Raw genomic sequence first — 15933 nt, 5'->3', positions numbered from 1 at the left:
GGTAAAGTAATTTCGGCTATTTTACGTAGTTTTACTCCTGACGAATTTTTGAAATATTTTGAATTGATTGATTAAAGATATTTATACCTTATGAATAAACGGTAAATTTCGCAGTGATGAATTAAATTGTTGTCTGGTATCAATAATTTCAGTTTATTATACCTAATTTTATTAAATATCAATTTAATACTTTATAGCGAACGATTCAGCGTTTATTATCAAAAGGTTAAAAGCAATGAATAAAAATAAAATAAAAAACTGTACATACTTACCTGTGAGATAGAATTCTCAGAGACCTGCTTTAGTCAACTCATAGGAGAGTCGTTCGATTTGGTTTTCCACAGCTACGTAAGCGTAACCACGAATTTTCAATAACTTTTCTTCTAAACATATGAATGGTCCTTCTCTGCATAGAGTAACGAATTCAGAATTGGAATGTGTTTGATTGTTCGAACATTTCCCTTCGTGTGACCATTTTCCGCATTTATGACATCTTTCAAGGTGTCGTGCTCTTCTTTTTGTTGCGGATTTTGATTTTCCTTTACCAAAATGTGTCTTATTATGATTGTTCCTGAGTTCTTTCCTCACTTCGTCCATTTTGCCTCTTATGAATGATACCAGTTCACTCGAAAAAGTGTTATTATTACATTTAGTAATCATAGCGTGTAGTAGTAGACCATGGTTCAAATCAAAGGAATTTTTCATCTCGTAAAACCTAAAAACATAAAAATTCAGAATGGAGGGAGAAGACTAGTTCTTTAGGGTCTGCTAGGAAAAGACCATTCGGATTCCATTCTCGAGAACTACACGAAAACAGAAAATCTAAATCTAGACAGCATTATATTATTTCTTAGAACATTTGAATCTCCCAACACTTAGTTAGTTGTAGTGTTAAAATTGTGATTAACTTCATTGTCAACTTCCCTCGGACTATGAATATAGTGTTTAACTCTGTGACCATTGAATTTAAATTCAATTCCGTTTGAATTTATCAATTCTATTATTCCATATGGGAAAACTCTTTTGACTATGAATGGTCCAGACCATCTTGATTTCAATTTTCCAGGAAATAGCTTGAATCTTGAATTAAAAAGAAGGACTCTGTCTCCTTCCTTAATTCTTTTGAACTTTTGATTCTTTTATCATGCCATTTCTTCGTTCTTTCCTTATAGATTAACGAATTTTCATATGCATCATGTCTCAATTCTTCTAATTCGTTTAGTTGACTTAACCTTAGACATCCAGCTTCATGCAAATCAAGATTACATGTCTTCAAAGCCCAAAATGCTTTGTGCTCAATTTCTACTGGAAGGTGACATGCTTTTTCGTAAACAAGTTTAAAAGGTGTGGTGCCAATTGGAGTTTTGTAGGCTGTTCTAAAAGCCCAGAGTGCATCCTCCAATTTCATGGACCATTCCTTTGGATTTGATCCTACAGTTTTCTCTAGAATATGTTTTAAAGCTCGGTTGGTATTTTCAACTTGTCCACTTACTTGTGGATGATAAGCGGTTGAGATTTTAAGAGTTACTCCATATCTTTTGAGAACGTTCCCAAGTTGATTATTACAAAAATGAGTACCCCGATCACTTATTAAAGCTTTCGGTGTTCTGAACCTTGCAAAAAGACATTTTAAGAAGTTAACTACAACTCGTGCATCGTTAGTTAGGAGAGCTTGTGCTTCCACCCATTTAGATACATAATCAATGGCAACGAGAATGTAGAGATTATTATGAGATTTTGGAAATGGACTCATAAAGTCAATACCCCAAACGTCAAATACTTCACATACTTGAATGACATCTTATGGCATTTCATCACGTTGACTTATTTTTCTGGCCCTTTGACAAGCATCACAGGATTTACAAAGAAGGCTTGCGTCTTTGAAAATTGAAGGCCAATAGAATCCAGCGTCGTAGACTTTCCTTGCTGTGAGTTGAGGCCCATAATGCCCTCCTGTTGGTCCTGTGTGACAATGGTTTAAAATTTGACTAGCTTCATCCCCGAATACACATCGGCGTATTATTCCATCGGGACATCTCTTAAACAAATGTAGATCTTCCCAAAAATAGTGTTTTATATCACTAAAAAAATTCTTTCATTTTTGGTACGACAACCCTTTTTTCGGGAATCCACATACTAAGTAGTTTGCATAGTCTGCAAATCATGGAATTTCATTATAATCGATTTTCAAGAGATATTCATCAGGAAAGTTATCATGTATGGCCGATTGATTTAGAACTTCTAATTCGGGATTTTCAAGGCGAGAAAAATGATCAGCGGCGAGATTTTCTGCTCCCTTTTTGTCTCGGATTTCAATATCGAACTCTTGTAAGAGTAAGATCTAACGGATTAATCGTGGTTTGGAATTTTGTTTTGAAAATAGGTATTTAAGAGCAGAATGATCAGTATAGACCACCGTTTTTGCTAGAACGAGATATGAACGAAATTTGTCAAAAGCAAAGACAATAGCAAGGAGTTCTTTTTCAGTAGTTGTGTAATTCATTTGTGCTCCTTGTAACGTCTTACTAGCGTAATAAATAGGTTGAAATCATTTTTCAATCCTTTGACCTAAAACGGCTCCCATTGCAAAATCACTTGCATCGCACATGAGTTCAAATGGTAGATTCCAATTTGGAGTTATCATAATCGGCGCATTAGTTAGTTTTTCTTTAAGAATATTAAAAGATTTGATACATTCATCCGAAAAGATGAATGGGGCATCCTTTTCTAGGAGTTTGTTCATAGGAGTGGCAATTTTAGAAAAATCTTTTATGAAACGTCGGTAAAAACCGGCATGCCCTAGAAAACTCCTAACTCCTCTAACATTGGTGGGATGTAGAAGTTTAGCAATTACATCTACTTTGAAATTTTATGACCAAGAACGATGCCTTCTTTAACCATGAAATGACATTTTTGCCAATTAAGTACAAGATTTGATTGCTCGCATCTAATAAGCATTCATTCACGATTAACTAGACATGTTTCAAAAGTATCACCGAAGACTGAAAAGTCATCCATGAAAACTTCCATGCATTCTTCTATCATGTCGTGCAAAATCGCCATCATGCACCTTTGAAAGTTTGCAGGGGCGTTGCAAAGTTTAAATGGCATGCGTTTGTAAGCAAAAGTACCATAAGGGCACGTGAAGGTGGTTTTCTCTTGGTCCTCAGGTGCGATTGGAATTTGAAAATATCCGAAGAAACCGTCAAGAAAACAATAGTAACTATTTCCGGCTAACCTTTCCAACATTTGATCAATGAAAGGTAAGGGAAAGTGATCTTTTCTGGTGGCGTCATTTTATTTTCTATAATCAATACAAACATGCCATCCTGTTATAATCCTAGTAGGAATAAGCTCATATTTTTCATTTGTGATGACAGTGATGCCACCCTTCTTAGGTACGCATTGAACTGGGCTTACCCATGGACTATCAGAGATTGGATAAATTAAACCTGCATCTAGCAGTTTAATAATTTCTTTCTTAACAACATCTTGCATATTAGGATTTAGTCTTCATTGGCGTTGCACATATGTTTTATTACCTTCTTCCATAAGGATTTTATGTGTACAATACGAAGGACTTATACCTTTAATGTCATGAATCTTCCATTCAATAGCTGGTTTATGAGCTTTTAGCACAGAAATGAGTTGAGATTTTTCATTTTCCGTAAGAGAAGATGAGATTATTACAGGTAATTTAGATTCACCATGTAAATAAGCGTATTCCAAATGGGTTGGAAGTGGCTTTAACTCTAATATCGGTGGTTCTTCTATCGATGATTTTTATCGATATCTGTCTTCTTCTTTTAACATTTGAAGTTCTTCTTTTATTGGTTCGTAATCATTAGCCATGAGTGTAGCTAACATTCCAGCTTCATCAATTGGTTCAGTTCCTTCTCCTAAAGAACATTTTTCTGTTCCTTGTAGTTCTGGAAATTCTTCTAACAATTCTGCATGTGAATCTATAGTTTGAATATAATAACATGTATCATCTACAGATTGCGGTTGTTGCATGGCTCTATCAACAGAAAAGGTAACACTCTCGTCCTCTATACTTAGGGTTAGTTTCTTACCAAACACGTCTATTATTGCTTTAACCGTGTTTAAGAATGGTCTTCCTAATATGAGAGGAACTCGAGAATCTTCTTCCATGTCCAGAATAACAAAGTCTACTGGAAATACTAAAGTACCAACTTTAACTAGCATGTTCTCCATTATCCCTCTAGGATATTTTACTGATCGATCGGCTAGTTGTATGCTTATTCATGTTGGTTTCAATTCTCCAAGGTCTAGTTTAGTATATAGTGAATACGGCATTAAATTTATACTAGCACCTAAGTCTACCAATGCTTCTATTGAACTAAGACTACCCAGAAAACATGGAATTGTGAAACTTCCTGGATCAGAGAGTTTTTCTGGTAGCTTATTCAACAGCACTGCAGAACAATTAGCATTCATTGTAACAGCCGAGAGTTCTTCCATTTTTTTTCTATTTGTGATTAGATCTTTCGGGAATTTAACGTATCTTAGCATTCCTGAAATCACATCAATGAAAGGAAGATTGACATTTATTTGTTTAAACATATCCAAGAATTTGGATTGCTCGGCTTCAAGTCTTTCTTTTCTCATTTTACTCAGGTAAGGAAGCGGTGGTTGGTATGGTTTAACATAAGACTTTGCCTTAACGGTGTTATCTTCATTAACCTTTTCACCTACCGGTTCTGATTCCTTCTCTTGCTCAGGCTGTGGTCCCTGTGTAGTAGGAATAGAGTCATCAGAAATTACAGGAATTTCAGGTGATTTAAGTGTAATACCACTTCTTGTGGTAATGGCTTTAGCTGTTTTATTTCGGGGATTAGCATTTGTATCGCTAGGTAGACTCCTCGGTTTTCTTTCACCTATCAACCTTGCTAGGTTGCTTACTTCTTGTTCCAGATTTTGAATAGAAGCTTGTTGATTTCTAAATGCTTGAGCATTTTGTTTATTAGTTTGTTTCTGAGATGTGAAAAACTGCGTTTGAGATTCAACTAGCTTCGACATCATATCTTCTAAATTTGGCTTTTTATCATCGGTTTGTGGTGGTTTATTTGGAAAAATAGGTCTTTGCTGGTTGTAAGTATTATTAGATACTTGTTGATTGCTAGGACCTTGTTGGTTGTTGTATGGAACATTTCGGTTATAATTCTGATTTTGATTGTAGTTTGGTCTTGGCGGTTGATAATTATTTTGATAATTATTTCCAGGCCATTGATTCATGTATGAAACATTCTCTCTTTGTTCCATTGTTTGTTCAATAGTAAGACAATCTTTGTCAAATGTGGTCCTCCACACTGCTCACAACTAATTCGTATTGCATGAATATCTTTAGTCATCTTTTCCATTCGTCTCTCGAAAGCATCTAATTTTGCGGAAATGGAATTAAAGTCATGGCTAGAATCGGCTCTAGCCGATTTAGATGAACGAAAAATATCTTTTTCTTGGTGCCACTCATGTGAGTGGGAGGCTGTGTTATCAATAATTTTGTGAGCTTCAGTTGCGGTTTTCTTCATAATGGAACCACCAGCTGCTATGTCGATGTCTTTTCGTGTAGCAACATCACATCCTTGGTAGAATATTTGTACTATTTGATAAGTATCTAAACCATGCTGAGGACATCCTCTCAACAACTTTCTGAATCTTGTCCACGCCTCATATAATGTTTCATTTGGCTTTTGCGCGAACGTAACAATTTCTCCTTGAAGTCTCACGGCTTTAGATGTCGAAAAGAATCTTTTAAGAAATTTCTCAACTAAAACATCCCATGTGTCAATCGCCCCTTCAGGTAACGATTCTAACCAATCTTTGGCTTCTCTCTTTAAAGTCTAGGGAAACAACATGAGATAGATCTGTTCATTCTCAACTTCTCTGATTTTGAATAGAGTACAGATCCTATTAAAGGTTCGAAGATGTTCATTTGGATCTTCTTTTGGTGTACCACTAAATTGGCATTGATTAGTTACCATGTGTAGGATTTGTCCTTTGATTTCATAATCTGGTGCATTAATGTCTAGTTGAGTAATGGCATGACCTTGGCCAGTGCGTGTAGCTCTCATTCGATCTTCCATACTTAGAGGTTCCTGATTTTCCATGATTGAATTTGTTGAATCTGAATCACTAGAGGATTTTGATTTAATGGTTTCTTCCTCGACAATCTCTGGTTGTATAATTTGTGGTTCAGGAGGAATGATTAGTGGTTCAGGATCTCTGAATTGTCCTTGAATATCCTCCGGATTCTCAATTGTGAAGTCGGGTTCAAAAAATGGATTATCGGATATTTAAATTGTAGTACTTGGTCGACTTGATGATGATTCTAAAGAAAAATCAACGACGACAATATTGGCTAGATGTCTTGATCGAGTTACAGGAGGTGAACGTATGAAAGGTGGTGAACGTTTTGCTCGGTGCATTCACTGAATATCCTATTAGTTATAAGGATAAAAATTATATAATTTATCAAATTAATAGACTTTTCTGATTTTGCCCACGTTTTGAATAGCCAATAGATGCAGCAGGTAGCCAGGACCCTTTAAATCGGAAGCCCGCAACTCGCCACTAACAAATCCAACTATTACTACGAACCAGAAAATTTTTGGATGTCTATCAATTTAACCACTTAAAATAATTTTTCGTCGAAATTTAAAGAAAATATATAAAATTCTATGTCCTAAAAACTAGAGCGTAGAAATGAGAAAGAAAAAGAGTGCGTCAAAAAACGTCGAAAAATAAAAGGTCGAAAGATAAAAATAAGAAAGAAAAGCGTCGAAACTTAAAAGTCTAAAAACTAAATATTAAAACTTGTGTCTAAAGAAATTAAAGCTTAAAGGAAGTCTATATCCAAAACGGCAATAACTTAAAAAGGCACTAAAATCTATTAAATACTAAAGCGATAAGCGACGTCGTAAAAATTCTAAAGCGCCTAAATCTTAATCTAAAGAAAAAGAACTTAAGGGATTTTACGGCAAAGCCTAAAAATCTAGAAATATAAAATAACTACGGCAAAAACTAAGTTTAAAACTAATTACGAACAATAAATATACAAATTACAAAATTAACGATAAAAATAATATAATTTAGAAAAAGAAACAAAATTGATAAAATTACTTATTTTTATAAATATATTATTTTTATATTATTATTTTATAAAAGTATTAATTTATATAATTAATAAGAATATTAAAAATTAATATTGCTATTTAATAATAAAAACTAGAATTAAAACTAATTTATTAATTAAACCCTAATTAGGTTAAGTAATAATAATAATTAAAAATAAACTATTCCGTATTAAATGTTGTCTTAGGTTTCAGGCATGTCAGAATAATCCATGCGGTCGGATGGATTTATACATTCATACTCATGCTATCGCATGGAGTGCAGGTTCAAATTAAATGCAGTCCAAAAAATGCAGGTTCAGCGTATATATATATATATATATATATATATATATATATATATATATATATATATATATATATATATATATATATATATATATATATATATATATATATATATATATTTCAAATATGTATTTAATTTATAACTCTACAAAATCAAAATATAAGTGATAATTAAAATTATATTTTTAAGAACTGAAAAAAATACTTTTATACTTTATATAAATTATATAAAATATATTTTCTTTTTATTTAAACACTTAAATAGATATATATACTCTTTTTTATATTTTTGTATTTTTGATATTCAAAACTTATATAAAAATATTTTTACAAAAATAACTTAAAAACTAATTTTTTTATAGCGTTTCGCTTTCCCGACAGCGGCGCCAAAAATACTTGATGTGTGCGAGGTGTAGTATGAAATAGATTATGTTTTACCACGAAATACTATTAAATATGATACAATTTTACACAAGTTATTTATTTATTTATTGAATGGATATACCTAAACCTTGCTAAAACACTTATAGGCAGTGTACCTAATCGTAGAGTAATGTAGTTTTTAGTAAGTCCGGTTCGTTCCACAGGTAGCTGGCTAAGTTTAACGCTATATTTATTTTAAACTATATTTGTATATATATATATATATATATATATATATATATATATATATATATATATATATATATATATATATATATATATAAGTAATATTATTATTATAAAAGGAGAGTTTTACCGTTTAATGATCGGTTTGTTAATTTTAAGACTTAAATCACAATTAAAACCTAATGTAAAATATTAAATATAAATATAACTTAATTTAAAGCGTAAAGTAAATGACGATAATTTAAAGTACGATAAATAAAATGACGATAAATAAATGATGGTAAATAAAAGTACGATGAGATATAAATAAAACGAATTATGCTTATTTAAACTTCCGTAATCATGATGTTTGACGTGTTGATTTTAATTTATTACCATGGGTTAATTGTCCTTTGTCCTGGATTATTTGATATGTCCATCTGGCTTTGTCCATAATAGTCCATCGGTCATAATTATAAAGTGCGAGAGTCTTCGGCAAATTAACCTTATACCTGAAGTCAAATATTCCAACTAATTGGGGACTTAAACTGTAACAAGGTCTTAATACTTTGTTAAATGAATACACCTGGTTATCGACTGCGTGTAATCCAAGGTTTTAATACTTTGTTAACAATTACACCAATTACCCTTGAATGTAATCCACCCCTGTTTTAATGAGTCCAGTGACTATTAATCCATCCCCGTGTCCGGTCAAATGAACAATCATCAGTATTTATAGATATCTCACCCACCGTACCCAGTCAAGCGTATGTGGTTATAAATAAATACGTCAAATTATAAATCTTTATATTAAAGTAATGAGATATCATTTAGTTAATATAAAGCCCATTAATAGCCCATAGTCCAATTTCCACAAGTGTCGGTCTTATATCCAAACCCCAATTATGGTCCAAAGCCCAATAACACAGTCTTAATATTTAGTCCAACATCACGATTACTTCGGCTTAAATAAGCATAATAATAACTTAGCTACGAGACATTAATTTAAAAAGGTTGAACATAACTTACAATGAGTATTTATCGCGTAGTGTTACACTGACAGAGTTTCGACTTACAAACTTAAAATATTCACTACTATAACCTAATTATTATTAACTTAATATTAAAATTATAATTATAAAATATAAATATATAATTGAGAGAGTGAGATATAATATTGATGAAGGTGTAAATAAAACGTCGAATTCGCTGGCTATTTACAGCACCTGACCTTGCTTTTCATCCCATGCGATCGCATGGATTTTGGTCTTGCTGGCCATGCGATCGCATGGCTTCCCTGGCCAGCTCACAATGATTTGTTTTCTAGTTTGCTGACCTTTTATTTAATTATACAATATAATATATATATATATATATATATATATATATATATATATATATATATATATATATATTATATTCATGTGCATAGTTGACTTGTAATTTTAGGCCCGTTGCGTCATGCGTTGATAGTTGGTTCATGTCTCGGTTTCAGATTTTTGAACGTCCTTTCGTACGATTTAATATCTTGTTCTTTGCGTTTCACGACTTGTACTCTTGTAATTTTTAGAAGTTTCTCATCAATAAATTGAACTACTTGGATTGTACTTTGTACTTTTTAGCGTTTTGGTCGTTTGCGTCTTCAAATCGTCGAATCTGTCTTTTGTCTTCACTTTTTATTATTTAAACGAATATCACTTGTAAATAGAACAATTGCAACTAAAAGCTTGTCTTTCTTGAAGGATAATGCTATGAAATATATGTTCGCTTTTAGCATTATCAATATCCACAAACATAGGGAGTTGTTTATGCCAATATTCAAAGAATATATAAACAACCATGGGGTTTCCATGTCAATTTTCAAAGAATATATTAACACATTCTTTTATTGATATCACATATCCATGCAAAATTGTATCAACACATTCACTTCAACTATAAAATAAATTAATGACACAACATTTAACTAGTTTCTATGTGTCAACATGCATACATATTATAGATCATGTATGTAACCATGTATGAAATCATTCTAATATACATGCAATCATGATCAAAACTCTTCATGTTGTTTTATTGATATGTTTATGCCCATAATTTAAATAATTATAACTTAATCATCATGAACAAATCATCATGAACAAATCTGTTTATCTTCAACAGATTCCAATATGTGGCCACCAACTTATTCCATATTATTAATAAAATAATATGTTAATTCTGACATCAAACCCCATGTCAAATATTTGATCAATATGCAAATGTATCCCATGCATTCATTCATATACAGAATTTCATGATCAAATGTAATGGCCAACATATCCCATTAATTGTACATATCCAAACCCAATCAAACTAGATTGGACTAACCATTAATTCATGCCAACATAGGTTCATGATCAAGTTATTTCATATGATGAATTTTTGAATTAAATCATCATTATTTCATGCAAATCATTTATCATGCATTTCTATTTATCAAAATCATGGCAAAAGATTAATCAAGATGAATAGAAATTGTATACTTGTCATGATGACTCAACCAATGTGTAGATCCATCACTTGATTCTTAAACCCATCAACTTGATGATTAGAATCCGTTATGTACATCCAATAGGAAGCCCATAAGTCCATGAAAATTCTGACATCAACACAATACAATTCCTTCAAACTTCACACCAAATTGGAAGTCTTTTCTTTCACCGTTTCTCCAGAAATAGTAATCACAAATATTCGATTAGAATGTTATATAATCGTGGGTGTTAACTAATGCTTTTCGTGCATGAAACGGTAATGACTCCAGATTGATCTTTGAATCGTGTGAACACTTTCCTAATCGAATATTTTGACCCACTTAGCCACGGTTGCACGAAGTTTTGATTGGGATAAGACAAAGATGAAATTGTTGTCTTGGCTAGAAGAAAACAATCTAACAATTGCAGAAAGTATCTTCTAATTGTTGTGAGTTGAAAGTGTGCAAAAAGGTTGAAAAATCTGGAGCCTTTTCCAAATACACAAAGGGTGTATTTATAATGGGTCAAAAGGTTTGATGAACAGTCACAACCTTTGATTCATACCTACTAGTGACTTGGAAGTTAATATTCATGTATTTAGACTTAAAATGGTCTAAAAACATGTAAAAATCGCAGCTAAATGCCCTGGAACAACCCCAAAATGTTTGGGGTTCAAATGTGCCTTTTGGGTTGAAAAGGCACCTTTTCAGCGATTTCAGTGTTAAGCCGCGTTGCGGGCTCAGGAGCCGCGCCGCGGGCTAACAAAGCACCACACTTCCAAAGATGCCAAAACTCTCGACCTCAAAATCACACTTTAAGCCGCGCCGCGGGTCCAGGAGCCACGCCGTGGCCACAATTTCACCCTTTAAGCCACGCCGTGGGCCCAGGAGTCGCGCCTCGGCTTAAAGCTACTGAACACCAAAATTAATTTTAAGCTTATTTTCAAGCGTGTTAGCCTTTTAAGTCGAGTTTCGCATTTCTAATGTTCCAAACATTATTTCCAAGCTTACTAACGTAACCTCAAACCATTTTACACTTTACGAACGTGTACTCCACACTCTCCAAATCCGTGTAGCGTTTCAATGGTTCGATCACTTTCAAATTAGCAATCCAATCAACTAAAATGACGTTGGATCATTCTAAAATCACCAACACTATATGCTAAAATGTGTGTTAAAAAGATATGTGGTCAAAAGCGCCGCTCCAGCACAAAAGCGCCGCTCCTATGTGCCAAAAGCGCCGCTCCTACCCAAAAGCGACGCTCCTGTCCTCCCAAAAGCGCCGCTCCTGTCCTCCCAAAAGCACCGCTCCTATTCCAGAAGCGTCGCTCCTGTCGCTGATTCAACCAGAAAATTCAGCCGACCTATAAACGCATATTTGGGGTTTTTGAGTGAGAGAGCTGCTTCCTTAGGCCATTTTAGAGCCCTAAAAGGGTTCCAATCATGATTCCATCAATATAAAAGCCTAATTTCATGTTCCAAGTCAAAGATTAGTGAAGTTAGATGCTAGATCTACATCATCCATTCTCCATTTTGTAATTTCCTTTCCATTTTAGCACTTGTTCTTATTTTCTCTACTTGTAATGATGAATGCTTTAGTTTTAATTGATTTTATTCTTGTTTATCTTATGATTATAGCTTATATCTTCTTTTATTTATCATTTTGGGTTGTAATCTCCACTTTACTTTACTCATTTTGCACTAATTAGTTGTAATCTTTGTTTTTCTTCATCTAGCTTTGAACTAATTACTTGTAATCACTCAAAATGATGTTTATTGATATTTTTATGCTTATTACTAGTGTAATCTTTGCTATGTTTGGCTAAATCATTTGTGTTTGCTTATCTATGAATCTCTAATGCATAGGATTAGCCCTTAATCTATTGAATGAAGTTGTTTTAAATGAAAATACATGAGCTAGTATTATTGTGTTAGCTATGAGGTCCATTGCTATGATTTGATATTGGTTTTACTTTGATTACATAGGTTGAGTAGCTCTCTTAGTGATTTGAGAAGTGAATTAATTTGTGCTTCAACACCTTAGGTGATCTAGACAACTAGAATAGGGATTTCAAGTGATTGTGTTTCTAGTCTAAGTTGGTTTTTAATTGACCACTGTTCAACATAGTGGTGTTTGACTATCTTAAGTAATTTTGATGGTTAAAGGGTTTTAAATGATTTCAACCCGAGCATAATCTCAATAATCAACTCATACTTAACTTGATCTTAGGATACCATGCTTATTTAAATTTATAAAAGTATAATATGATTAAGGTTTGGTAGTATTACTAAACATTTACAAGTTCAAACAACTAAAGTGATATCAAATTGGGTGAAACAAGGGCAATCCAAGCATAGAGAGGATTAGATAAGTGAACACTCTTTGTCTTATTGATTAAATCTCATTTCTTAGTTATTTGTTACTTGTTGCTAGTTAAGTTTAAGTGTGTTTATTTGAAAAGTTTAGTTGTTAGTTAAAATCTATCGCAAACCCAATCAAACAAACCCTAGGACAAGTAATAGTTTCAATTATCCGACTTACATCGCCCTCTTTGGACGAACTTGAAACGAATACTTACATTAAAGTACTATAATAACCGGGTTCGAAGTGCTCGTTAGTTGTGTGTGCTTATTTGTAGTGTTTGAATCACGTATAAATTAGAGTGTAAAAGATGTATTGTTCCGCACACATCAGTATGCTTTGTTAAGACTTGGTAGAGGATCCATTGACAAGATTTTACTTCTCACAGATTCATATTCATCATTCAATCTCATTAGAACCTGAATCAACTTTGACCTGCTTTCAATACCCAAGAACTTCTCTGTAACACCATAAGTGTATTCCCTCATTCTACCATAGCTACATGTAGGAATCCCATTGAGACTCTGAAGTTCATCCCAACATCTTTTCAACTTATTATAATAGGCTGCAACAGTGAGATTACCTTGTGTGACTTTACTGAGATCTCTTTCAATTTGATAAATCAACAGACCATTGCTTTGACCATACCTTTCATCTAAATCCTTCCATAAACCAGTAGCACAAGAAGCATACAAGAAAGATTTAGACAACTCTGCTATCATTGAATTCAAGATCCAGCATGTGACCATATAATCACATTGAGTCCACTATGGATAGTCTTCGTCAGTGATAGCAGGTTTTTCAATCATGCCATCAATAAACCCTAATTTGGGTTTAGCTCCTAGCGCCATTTTGATTGTATGGCTCCAACCTAGGTAATTGGTGCCATTAAACGGTGTACTAGTTAAGGTTATGCCAGGATGATCAGAACTAGCTAAGTGCAACGGATCGTTAATGGTGTTTTGTTGATTCTTTGGAATCACCATGATTTGGTGATCAAAAAGCTTTAATTCGTGATAATGATCGTGTATACACAGTCAATTTGACTTCGATCGAGCTTAATTCAAGCTTATCACGATGAATTTGTGTGTTAGGGTTTGAGTTTCAGGAATCGTGAACCATCTGATACCATATAAAACGGAAAAGATTATCAAAATGTTTTCTTGATTGATTAAATCAACAACATTTAAAGCTTATATATAAGCTGAATTAGAGAATACTAACTAATTACAGTTAACTCCCTAATCTGGACTCTAACGACAATGTTTAAACTAAATTGCCGCCTAAATGTTGTTAAGCAAATACAAATTTTACATATCTGGTCCCTGTACTTTTTAACTTTTGTAAATATATTCTAAACTCGAATATATTTCCATATATATTTTGTCTCAAAATTTATAAAAATGTATTTTAGTCCTAATCCCTTTCACATAACAAAATTATTCATTACATTTAAGATACAAAACTACAATGATAAGAGACACCAAACATGAGACAACCCGTCCTAATCCATAAGGACGAATACAATAACATATGATTACATTGCGAGGTATTTTACCTCTATATGATAAGTTTTACAAACATTACATTCGTTTTTAAAAGACCAACTTTCATTACAACGAAAGTTGACAGGCATGCATACCATTTCATAATATATCTAAACTATAAATGACTTAATCTGTCTTCTACTTAATAATAATCTTGTTGAACTCAAAAACTCGAATGCAACGTCTTTTGAAATATGCCATGAATGACTCCAAGTAATATTTTTAAAATGAACAAATGCACAGCGAAAGATTTCTTTCAAACCTGAGATTAAACATGCTTAAAAGTGTCAACCAAAAGGTTGGTGAGTTCATTAGTTTATCATAATCCATCATTTCCATAATTTTAATAGACCACAAGAATTCATTTTTATCTTACACATAACCTGTGTAATAAAATAGTACGCATAACCTGCGAATTAAAATTCATTCATATGGTGAACACCTGGTAACCAACATTAACAGAAATGCATCTAGAATATTCCCATCATTCCGGGACTCTCATCGGACATGATAAATCGAAGTACTAAAGCATCCGTAACCCAGATGGGGTTTGTTAGGCCCAATAGATTTATCTTTAGGATTCGCGTCAATTGGTGGCAATTATAATAAACACCAATTCTTAGGCTACCAAGCTAAAAAGGGTGATATCCGGTATAATAATCCAATCATAGAATGTAGTCTCAAGTACTTGTGTCTATTTCGTAAACATTTATAAAAACAGCGCATGTATTCTCAGTCCCAAAATATATATTGCAAAAGCATTTAAAAGGGGAGCAAATCAAACTCACAATACTATATTTTGTATCAATAATGCAAATGACGGCACTGAACAAGTGCAGGGTTGGCCTCGGATTCACGAACCTATATTAATATATATATATATATATATATATATATATATATATATATATATATATATATATATATATATATATATATATATATATATATATATATATATATATATATATATATATATATATATATATATATATATATATATACTTATATGTTGGTCAATATCTGTCTAACAATTTAGGTCAAGTCGTAGTATATCACAATCCTAATGCTCGAGACCGATATGCAAAAGTCAACAAAAGTTAACTTGACCAAAAATGACTTTCAAAATCTATACATGTTTATTATATAACTTAAATATAGTTGTTTTATATATTTAAATATATTTATCAGATTTTATTAGAGTAAATAATACAAGTCCTTTATTAATAAATAAAAATTTATATTAAAATTTATATATAATAAAAATATACTTCTATATATCTTAAGTAATAAAATTTATAAAGTTCACTTAATATCATAAAAATATAGAGGTATGTATTATTAATGTAACTATATTACGTGTGGTAAAAATATCTTTGTATCACATATTTATTTGATAAAATAATATTGATAATAATAATGAGTAAAAGTTGTATTATTTTGTAATAATAATAATTATTATTATTATTCTACTAATAATAATAA

The 15933-nt window shown here is 32.3% G+C and overlaps 1 protein-coding gene and 1 non-coding gene across 2 annotated transcripts; one reads left to right on the top strand and one right to left on the bottom strand.

Annotated features, from left to right (window-relative positions):
- Positions 1–5637: 5637 nt before the first annotated feature.
- On the top strand, positions 5638–5744 carry LOC139886946 (small nucleolar RNA R71). Its single transcript, XR_011772803.1, has one exon. It is a non-coding gene; the product is annotated as a small nucleolar RNA R71 (small nucleolar RNA).
- A 7486-nt stretch (positions 5745–13230) lies between these two features.
- LOC139887655 (uncharacterized) lies at positions 13231–13623 on the bottom strand. The gene has a single exon (XM_071870728.1). It carries the CDS (start codon positions 13621–13623, stop codon positions 13231–13233), a length of 393 nt encoding a protein of 130 aa, XP_071726829.1.
- Positions 13624–15933: the final 2310 nt, after the last annotated feature.

Source organism: Rutidosis leptorrhynchoides, chromosome 1, assembly GCF_046630445.1.
Source record: "Rutidosis leptorrhynchoides isolate AG116_Rl617_1_P2 chromosome 1, CSIRO_AGI_Rlap_v1, whole genome shotgun sequence".
Classification (NCBI taxonomy): Eukaryota; Viridiplantae; Streptophyta; class Magnoliopsida; order Asterales; family Asteraceae; genus Rutidosis; species Rutidosis leptorrhynchoides.
Note: the sequence above shows the minus strand (reverse complement) of the source record. Positions and strands in the feature narration are given on the sequence as shown.

What these genes read in the sequence shown, in the direction of transcription:
- LOC139887655 (XM_071870728.1), bottom strand. Translation starts at nt 13,623, where the DNA reads ATGATAGCAGAGTTGTCTAAATCTTTCTTGTATGCTTCTTGTGCTACT.